Below are 11,039 nucleotides of genomic sequence, written 5' to 3' on the forward strand. Positions count from 1 at the left end.
TGTTTCCTCCAGTGTACAGCTTTCTAAGTTACTTGTTTTATTCTGTGAAGAGACCTTACCTTAAAGTGTATGACGTAAGATTTGGCATTAACGTTATATGTTTCATTTGTTACAACCGTGCGCCTGAAAGAAACATTCGAGATGAAATTTTGAACGTTGGCAATAAATTTAGATCTCATAGATACTAAAAATAACCGGCAAGGTAAGGTGGTTGGGGCAGTGGAAAGTGAAGTGCTAGCTCTAACACCAAACTCGTGTTACGTCAAACGGTTGATGTGTCTGAATATAAATATATTTTCCATGTTCAAAATACTGGTTTTAGTATAATGCTTTACATTCCGTTTTTGTTTGTTTTGGTTCTATTTTCACCTTTTCTTTCGTCAATTTCTTTTAGCAAACGGACCGAATGGATGCTAAACCTCGTTTCCATCAAACACATCCTTGCTCCCATAGTTTTTTCTCCCACTCACGTATAAATTACCCGGCGAAGGACGCCTAGAAAGGTCGGGAAAACGAAACCCTTCTCATATCACCAACCGATCATCTCATCGTCATAAGCAAGAGGCTTGACGAGAAGCTTCCCTTTTCCCATTACCATCATCTTCGCCACGGAGCCGTGTGAACGGAACACAGGTTGAAGCATGGAATGGCTGCTAGCGAACCCGCAGATCAACAGCACGTTCGGCTCGCTGGGCAGCTACGTCGGCGATGTGTACAAAGTGAGTGAGGACTGCTTGGTCACGCTGGAGGAGATCATCTGCAAGCTAGCGGTGGAGGATGCGACCCTGCGAACGTTCCGCCGGGCGATCGGGTTCGGGCAGAATGTCAAGAACGACATCCTGCCGCTGCTGGTGAACGCGAAGGATGCGAAGATCGTCGACACCACGATCCGGCTGCTGGTCAACCTGACCGTGCCGATCGAGTGTCTGCTGCCGGTGGACCTGGTGTCCTCGTCCGAGATCGGCCGGCACACGATCTTCGAGCTGAACAAGCTGCTGATCACGAGCAAGGAAGCGTTCACCGACTGGAAGTCGACCAAGGCGGTCATCGACTACATGAAGGGCAACCTGGAGCGCGACTCGAAGCTCTCGCTGCAGCAGTGCGACAGCGTCAACAACTGTCTGCTGCTGCTGCGCAACATCCTGCACGTGCCGGAGATGGGCCCGGGGGGTTCGCATGCCGCGCACAATACCTCCTTCCAGAACCAGATCATCTGGAACCTGTTCACGCAGAGCATCGACAAGCTGCTGATCTACCTGATGTCCTGCCCGCAGCGGGCCTACTGGGGCGTCACGATGGCGCAGCTGGTGGCGCTGATGTACAAGGATCAGCACATCAGCACGCTGCAGAAGCTGCTGAACCTGTGGTTCGAGTCGACGCTGTCCGAGAGCTCGGAGGACAACGAGAGCAACACCTCGCCGCCGAAGCAGTGCAGCGGCGACTCGAGCCCGATGCTCACCTCCGACCCGACGTCCGACTCGTCCGACAATGGTGAATGTCCACGGCCGCCCTGGGGACGGTTCGTTTCCGCGCCGCAACGGCAGCGGCGGAAGCAGCACCGACCCACCGACAACATTGAACCGGCCACAGGACTTATGAACGCTATTTGCATTTTAGGCAGTGGCAAGATGCCATCGACCATGAGCAAGGAGTGTTCGTGCGAGCCGTCCGGCCAGGGGACGCGCATGGTGGCCGACTACCCGACGCAGATCATACTGTCGCGCGCGATCAAGTCGCACCAGCTGTACCACCAGGGGTCGGTTTCGCCGGGCGGCAGCTGCAGCAGCGGGTGCGGGGGCAGCAGCACCGGGAGCGGCAGCAACAGCCTCGGCAGCAGCTGCGGCGGTAGCAGCAAGCCGTCATCGGCGTTCTCCGGACCGCGACACCACCATGGTGACCACGGGAGGACCCCGGGCGGTCACTCAGACGCGCAGGAAGTTGGCCGAAATTTCGTATGTTCTCGTTCGCACTGTGCTGGGTTTTTAATTTATTAACTTTTTTGTTGCAGACCAAAAAGTCCAAGTGCGGTAAGGGCCTTGACTCGATGGGTACAGGTGGAGTAACGTTCGCTGCGCAACCGCTGCCCCTGGACAGCCCGACCAAGGACCTGCAGTCGGTCGACGGCAGCGAGGGATCGGAAAATGGATTGGGTTCGATCGAGCAGGAACTGGCCGCGAGTCAATTGCAGCAGAACCAATCACCGCCGAACCAACGGCAGCAACAGCAGAACACTCCCAGCTCGGGAGCGACAACCCAGCAGCAACAGCAACAGCCACAGCAGCAAAAGCAGGGCCAGATGCTGTCGGAAAACTCCGACTGCGGCTACGGGACGCAGGTCGAGAAGGAGTCCATCTCGACGTCGAGTAACGAAGACGATTGCCCGCACCGTAAGCCCATGCACCAGAAGCCGCCGACGAACCAGAAGCAACGCTTCAATGCGGCCAACAAGCAGCGGAATCCGGTGTCGGCGCAGGAAAAGAAGGAGCTTCGCCGGAAGAAGCTGGTGAAGCGTGCCAAGAGCAACATGTAGGTATTCCGCGTGTACACTTTTCCTTTTCCGCCCTGACCTACGCCCACTCATACCAACCAACCATATGCTTCATACCCCGACCAGCATCACTATGAAGGGCCTGATGCACCACGTCCCGACCGACGACGACATTTCGCACATCCTGAAAGAGTTCACGGTCGATTTTCTGCTCAAAGGATACGGCCATCTGGTGCAGGAGCTGCACATGCAATTGCTGTCGGACTTGGTAAGTGGTCGCTGCCGAGGTTAGGTGCCGGCACCATTACGCAGGGTCATTACGGTAAATACGGAGGATATGCATTTCCGTTGGTTCTTCCAGCGGGGCACACAGCGTTTTACGAATTATCTTGCGCACTTTCTTTCAATTGGTATGAAATCATAAACGCTCACTTTACAACGACGTTTTACATACATTTACTCTACCATAAATGGACCATAATTAAAATGTCAAAGATTATAATAGTTTGTACTCCTTTGAAAACCAGAACATAATAGCGGACAAATTATCTTTCCTTCGTTCAAGTAGTTCCTTCAATAAATAAAGTAAACAAATACATTTCATTTACAATACATTTTGTTACATAAACTTGAACATACGATAAAGAATGTGCATGGATCAAAATATGTATATCTTCTAAATACAAAATTGTCCTACAATGATGTGATAAACAAAACAAACATTTATTAAGAACAAGGCGTTTTCGAACAGTATTGAAATTTTGATGATAAAATTCATGCCTTTGGAAAAAATGTATTTCATTGCCATGACATTTGCAACACGGAAAATATTTTAATTTAATTTATTGGAGAGATTTTGTGCTTCAAAAGTTTCATTCGTCTGTCGTTAGAAAGGACGCATGTATTCAATTATATCCAAATTTCTAGTGAAAACAGAAAATTAATTCTGAAAAACGTCACTTTCCCTCCCTCATTCCACTCGCCCAGCAAATACAAATCGATACGTCGCACTTCTTCTGGCTGGTCACGTACTTCCTGAAGTTTGCTACCCAGCTGGAGCTCGACCTGGAGCACATCAACACCGTGCTGTGCTTCGACATTATCAGCTACCTGACGTTCGAGGGCGTGATGCTATGCGAGCAGCTCGAGCAGCTCAGCAGAACCGCTGAGATGGACATTAAGCCGTGCCTGCGAAGGATTCATCTGGTGAGATTTGGACTCAATGTGTTTCCCTAGTGGAGCTTCTAATGGATTCTTGTTTTTCTTTCACTGCCCGGTGGCAAAATCCTGTACAGGTTGTTACGGCAATACGCGAGTTTCTGCAAGCGCTCGATACGTACAAAAAGAGCACGCACCTTTCAACGGTAAGGCTTTGGAGGATTATGCTTTATGTGGAAGGAATTACATTCCATCCGGTCGGGAATGCGGGAAGGGGGCACGAGTGGCTCGTTTATTTATTTGCAACACATGCCAATTACAGGAGGACAAAGAAAAGCTCAAGCTCCTGCAGCTGCAGATAAGTGCCACGCAGGATTTGCGGAGCCTGTTCGTGCTGCTGCTGCGATGCTATAACCCCAGCATCCAGAGCCGCCAGTACCTGCAGGACCTGATCGTCACCAACCACACGCTGCTGGTGCTGCTCGACAGTGTCCGGGAGCAGACGGGCGAAGGCGCCCCCGAGGATATGCTGTGCCATATCAAGCAGTAAGTTTTTCCATCCCCCAAGGTGCACTGATCCCCCTGGTTTAACCTCCTAACGTTCGACGATTAGATTTGCGACGGTAGAAATTATGCACCAGTACGGGTTGCTGCTGGAGGACTTCCGCGAGAATGGCGCGTTTGTAAATGATTGCATTTTTACGATGATGCACCATGTGGGCGGAGACTTGGAACAGATCAATGTGCTGTTCCAGCCGAGCATACTGAAAACGTACTCCCAGATCTGGGAAACGGAGTATGAGCTGTGCGATGTAAGTATCGGCCAGGATGTGTGTGTGTGTGTAAAAGAAAAGGTGATGTCTAAAAGCGCCCTCCTTTAGGATTGGTCCGATTTGATCGAGTACGTGATTCACAAGTTCATCAACACACCGCAACCGGCTCCGAAGACGCTCTCCAACACGCTCCCGGACGCGATCGGTACGCAGCTCCTTTCCGGCAATCACCGGCTCGCCACCTGGACGCAGGAGGAGAAAGACTCCCTGCACTGGTACTACGTCCAATGCCGCCAGAGCAAGTGCCTGGTGGCGGACATACTGAAGCTCTTCCAGGAGAACGGCAACCAGCCGAAGACGCGGCTCTCGATCATCGAGCAGCTGCTCGAGCAGGACATTGTGACGCGCGCCCAGTACGACGAGCTGATGAAGGTGGAAAATCCGGGCCACGAGCGCAACGTGCTCACGCCGGCCCTCTCGGTCGCGTCGGGCGACACGCCGAAGGACGACGGCGTGGAACCAAAGGCGTCCACCTCGAAGGCGATCGACGACATACAGGTGTTGCGGGATCGCTTGCAGAAGGAAAACCGGGGCAAGCTGATCGCCTGGCTGCAGAAGGGGCTACTAGATTGTTGCTACGTGCGGCTGAATCAGCTGAGCACCGGCATTAACAACGCGGCCGGAGTTGGCGGGATCACCGGTGCGGTTGTCATGGAGCCCGTTTCGTACCATTGCATTTGTAAGTTGACATCATTTCTGCCGTTTGCGTCACATGGCGGTTCGAAAACCGCATCATTTATACTCGGATGTTCTATTTTGTCTGCAGTGAAAAAGCAATCTATCCCAGTGGTACCGTGGAATCAGGATCAGTTTGCGATACTGTCCTACCAGCCGTTTATTCTGCTGCTTCACAAGCTCGGGTTCCATCTGCCGGCCGACGCAAAGAAGATGTTCGTCCGCATCCCCGAGTTCTGGACCGCCGACATCCTGTACAACATTGCGCTGAAGCTGGGACCGCTGGATAAATGTAAGCCGTCGGAAATCCGGTCGGGTGGATCGAAGCCAGATCAAGTGTTTCAGCGGACAATTTAATCTGATATCTTTTTTATCTATTTTTTCTTCATCCTGCCTGGTGGACGCTACACTTCTACGCTACTGCTATTTATTTTCCATTTTTTTCTACTTTCACTCTCTTTTTTCTCTCTATCTTTCTCTTTATCTCTCTCTCTCTTCCCTTCTCTCTCTCTCTCTTTCTCTCTTTTCTACTGATATGCCTGCCATTTTCCCCTTGCAGCGATTCTTAAGTTCGATCTCAAGTACCTCGACCAAGTGCTCTCGATGGAAAAGCAACCAAAGGCCGACCCTTGCCCGCCAACCGATTCGCGGTTAGAGAACTTTGGATTATCAAGGTCCAGTTAGCCAAGTGTCATACCCTAAGGTTAACTACTTTCAGTTGACGTTTTAGGACGCGCCGCCGGTGCTGCCTCGCGGCTCGCCTCACATTTGCGTGGGGTGGGTGTGGGAGGATCGAGGATCGTTCGGCTGCGCTTAAAACGTTCATTTCAAAATTATCTTCAGTTTTGTTCGTTAGTTAGTGTTCCATGTTCGTTTTGTCAATCTGAATACGGCGTTTATTTGTTTTTTTTTGCACTTCAAAATTTATATTCCAGTTTTTTATGCACATTCTACCATTGACTAATATGTTTTTCGTAATTGGTAATCATTTCTAATAAGAACATTGTTTCATTGATTAACCAGCTGGCGTTGCTTGACGGCAGCACATTCATAACTAATGCATTTTAGATTCTCATTTCAGATTTATGATGGAGATATTGTTTTTATTCAGTTGCGTTTATAGACCACTTTATTGTTGAATATTAAATGTCTTATACTCTTGTTTATGATATCTTAGTTTTATCAAATTTGCATTAAAGAAATTTTCAATTTAATTCAGTTATTTATATGGTGGTTCATTAATCTTAAATTACATATTTGGCTGCACTCAATAAGATGTCTAACCAGTGCATTGAAACATCCTTAGCAAAACCAGTTATTCATTGAAATAATCTTCTACTGAGCGAAATGTTTCTCAGTTTTAGTCAGTCACAAAGTTTTTAAAATTGCATAGGTTTGTTTGTTATTGAATAAGTTAGTTTATCATCTTGTAATGGATAATTTTTCTTTCGAGAAAACTCTAGCTCGTCTAGCGAGGGATTTTTGTACCAAATATTCTTACAACTTTGCACAACAACAAGTACCTTATTAATCTATTAGACCTATCCGGAGCTCATCATTCATTTTGTCGTGGGCGAAGGATCCACGCTCACCCGAGTCTCCCGTTTATCCCTCAGCCCGCTATTAGACAATCATTTATCACCATGCCGTCAAATAATGCCAGCTGCCAAACTTTGCGCCCCCTTCCCATGGGCCAGCGATTGATAACGTTTCCCTATATCTTTTCATCCCCCATCTCATCGACATAAAACAGATTTGCCGCCCCAGCAATTGCGAGCAACTGGTTGGACGTCGTAATGCGAAACAAGGCAGCCCAAAGGTAGGCTGGCGAAAGGGAAACATTTGAGGAGTTATGAGTGATGGGTGGTGGCTCGCACGGGAGGATACTCATTAGTGTAATTGATGCGTCCTTGCGCACAAGTGGGGTGGTCCTGTTCCGATAATCGGGATTTAGGCGAACCAAGGGCAATCGTATCTCATTTCTGTGGAAGAAATTTTGGCTCTCCTTTGGGAGTCGGTCCATTATCCGCGCCATTAATTGCTTCGATTGATCCGGAACGCGTGCGTTAATTGTAATCCGATTTGTGTTCTCTTCTCTCCCCCATTTGCCCGGCGATGCTTCCGCAGCAAGCGCAAGCTAGACCTGCCCGGCCCTGCAAAGGTCACCGAGACGCCAAACGTCACGCACCCGAGTGCCGCGCTGGCCGGCAAGTCGGTCGTTCCGACGAAAATGCTGCACGACCTTTCGATCATCGTCGAGACAAACGACGGCGACGGCGACGGCGAGCTGGCGGAGGACGACGATGGGCTCGACTGCTCGGAGGTGCCGGTGCTGGAGGAGCACGACGTCGTCAGGTAGGTTTCCCGATGGCCAAGAATTTCGTTCGCCAGTTCGCCTGCCTACTATCAGCCCGAGGGTAAACTATTCGCTCGAGGAGCAATTTTCCAGTGCGAATCGATTCGGCCGCGGTGGCCGCCAGTCGGAACGGCGGTTCGCTTTGCTTGTGTTTTACCCGGCCACGTGTCTTATGCTGCACGCACGAGAAGGCCAAACATGGGCGGCCAAACAGTTCAGTTTGAGCTCGGCAATTGGCCGCCCCGTTCGCTTCAATGTAACGTCGTGTAAGGTCAGCCTCGCAGCCCCCTGTGCCTCCGAAGGCCCTACCCCCCCTCCCTCGGTGGTGACTCACATAACATGGGTTTGCTTTCACATAAAGTAACATTTTTTCGCTTCAGCTCCGGGGAGATCAAAACACATTTATCACACGTGGCGTTTCACGCGTCAAATGATCGATCGGACGGACATGCTCGTTGGTCCGTTTAGGTACCGTTTTTTCCACCGCCCTTCCCCAGTGGACCTTCCCTCGCAAAGTCAAGAACGAATGAGTTCCAACCAGACGTCCAGAAGTGACCGATGTTGTTTCATGCGCGGATTGAAATGTTCATTTAATGGTGATTTATTTCCAATAATTCGATTGACTCCACGATCGAGCCCGCAAGTAGCAGGGTTCGGTCGTGTTGAACGCGATGTGATTTACGGGCTCGCAAGCATAAGCATAATTGATTGCTGATCGTGTTTCCACCGCCGGACGCTGGAAGCAGAAGGATTGTAAAATAATGTTTCCCTAATTGATTGTAAAAGTGTGTGTTTGTGCGACTGGTGTTAATCACTCCAACACCTTGGCAATTGGAACGTTTTTCACTAGTCTGCCTCCCTGTTTTTAACCCCTTTACCTTTCCTTGTTTTTCCCCACCATTCCAGCGCCTGCGAGACAGCATCCGTTGCGTCCGACCTGACGCGTATGTACGTGAGCGACGAGGACGACAAACACGACATCGTGCCCCCGATACTCTAGAAAGGATATTCGGATGTCAATCATGGGCCGCTCATCCCCCCCAACCCTGGTGGCTGGCGCTGGCATTAAGGGGACCGTGGAATACGAAAAACAAATTTCCGCACATCAGCTTCGTCCATTCCCAGTTTGATGCTGTCGTTCTAAGTTAGAAACTACATCCAGAAACAACTTTTTACGTCGCATTTCCTCCACGCGAACTCGTCGCGATGGAAAAGTTCAGATCAAAAGGAAAGGATTCCCGTTTCACGAAATGCAATATGGTGAGATAGAAAGGAAGGATTTCATCCCATTCATCCAGTATTTTGCTTTGCGCGGCCTTGGTTGCACAACGCACATGTAATTTCCGATGTCATGTCAACCAAAAACCACTGGCAAAACTAGTGCAATTCCCACAGCGGGGAACACCCGGTGTCTGCATCGCTCGATGAAACTAGTCCTGTTCAAAACGGGATCGAAAACTCCGCTAGGAAATTGACGGCACGAACGTTGTATCTCACTGTAGAGATTTAGATAAGCCGAAACATTTACCGTTCCATTCCAAGAGTGGGTTAGCTAAGCTAAATTGTACTGCAAGAGTACAAAACTAATTAAAACATTTGGTCACTGTAACCTTTTAAATTGACCCCTGCTTTAGAGGTGCCATTAGATGGTACTCGATGGTGTCTGTTGTTCTCTTCACTGAGCACTAAAGAAACTATTTGAAACAAAAAAAAAAACAAAACAGGTGTATCTAAATGTTTAATGATGTTGCTCTCGATCGGCTGTTGAAACACAAAATTGGAAATTGCAACTGCGCCATCGGTTGCAGTCGGAAAGAGAAAACTAAATCGTTGACAGTGTAATGGTGTTGCAAAGGTTTACAGATTAAGGAAGCAAGTGGGCCACGGGAATAATGGGCGATGGTTATCGATTTAAGAATTTTATTCAATCCGTGTTTACACTGGGACACATTGTGTTACCCATTTTTAATGTGTCTCATCCGGCAAGCCGAAGGTGTACCGCAACGTGTAATGCTGGAAGGCTGTGCTGGGGAGGGAGGAATAGGAAAATTACAAAGACTGTAAGGAACGGGGAACCAATTAAAGTGCATTTTGAAAGTTTTCTTAAAAAACAAAAATTAATAAAAGTAAAAAACAGGTGCAGCAGAGACTGCAAAACTCGGATGGTTCGATTCATTCGCATGATGGATTTGGGAAAACAGTATAAGAGTTATATAAGTTTGCTAAAAGTCAGAACCGTCATCGGTGATAAGCATACAGGAAAATAAAGGATATATATGTTTCGAAACTTTTTCTCCTCGATCCTCCACACAGCCACGTTTTGGAAGCCGAACCGGTGAGCGGACACGCGTAAAAGCAAGTGGAAAACAACGAAAATTAATGAGATTGTTAGACGGGGCCAAGCCTCGTAATGGAAAAGGGATGAAGTCCGCTCCCGACTAACGCAGATGATGATGAGGCTGTCGAGTCAATGTTTGATAAGCTTACGAAACAAATCAATCACAATATGATGAAAATGTAGAGCTTTTCCTACTTCACGGAAGCAAGCAGCACGCTATCCTCTGGGAGGGTAGTGTGTGTTTTAAGATTATATACGATAAGTTACAAGCAAGAGAAACATAAATGTAGTTATTTGTGGAAGTGAACGCTGTATTTTACTACTACAATTCCGAAACTGTGCGATTGGGTAAGATTTTAAGTGTTTTATTCTTAAAATAATTTTCTCCAGCCTGTGTTCACGAGTGGAAATTACGTTCCGAGAGTTTCAAACGCTATCCAGCTTGAATGTGTTTACTCAACAAATATTTATGAGACCAACTGGGACGGTAAATAAATGTTTCCCAAGCATGTAATGTCTTGTTGCTACAAACTGTCGCCTCAAATCAGTGCCTGCCATCGTAAACGTGCGCCACCGACATGAAGGTTCAATATTTTCCGACCGCCTCAGAATGGAAGGAAGAAAAACGACATACACACAAACACACACACACACACACACACACACACACACACACACACACACACACACACACACACACACACACAATTGGCCCGGTAGTTCTCGAGAGTGTAAATATTGACCGAATGAAAGCCAACCGTACCTTCCCGACCGACGGACGTGGTCCGCTCTTTTTTATCTGATCCCAGCGCGACAAGTAATTTCTCCATCTTTCGCCACCATCGAAGACCACGGCCAGGCCCCTCGAGGGGGGAAGAATTTGTTTTCCTCGCCTACCTTGTTGGTAGACACTTTTTGCTTTTCCTTCTCCCTTACTCGATACCGAGCACTGGGGCAACATGTGTTCCAAGGTGGAACTTATTCGCCATTCGGGGTTTTCGGGGACTTGGCGACTCCGTGGCGAGAGTGTTACGGTTTTTTTCTTACCCCGGGAAAAGGGTCAGAGGGCTACGGTGGCCACGGTCTAATTGAAAAGTCGTGACCGTTCGGTGGTTCGATTCGTCGAAATGTCAACGTACATCTAAAATCGCATGCTAATGACCCTTGTGCAGTGGGTATCTGATATTGGGT

At 48.6% G+C, this 11,039-nt stretch overlaps 1 protein-coding gene across 1 annotated transcript; it reads left to right on the forward strand.

Moving 5' to 3' along the window:
• Window positions 1–641: 641 nt before the first annotated feature.
• On the forward strand, window positions 642–10,144 carry LOC131266157 (protein timeless). The gene is made up of 14 exons (XM_058268523.1): window positions 642–1,491; window positions 1,618–1,952; window positions 2,009–2,526; window positions 2,615–2,756; window positions 3,476–3,694; window positions 3,784–3,852; window positions 3,969–4,192; window positions 4,260–4,458; window positions 4,528–5,158; window positions 5,246–5,446; window positions 5,714–5,828; window positions 6,908–6,973; window positions 7,282–7,509; window positions 8,417–10,144. Exons 1-14 carry the CDS (start codon window positions 642–644, stop codon window positions 8,508–8,510), a joined length of 3,891 nt encoding a protein of 1,296 aa, XP_058124506.1. The 3' UTR covers window positions 8,511–10,144.
• Window positions 10,145–11,039: the final 895 nt, after the last annotated feature.

The sequence above is a fragment of the Anopheles coustani genome, chromosome 2, assembly GCF_943734705.1.
Source record: "Anopheles coustani chromosome 2, idAnoCousDA_361_x.2, whole genome shotgun sequence".
NCBI lineage: Eukaryota > Metazoa > Arthropoda > Insecta > Diptera > Culicidae > Anopheles > Anopheles coustani.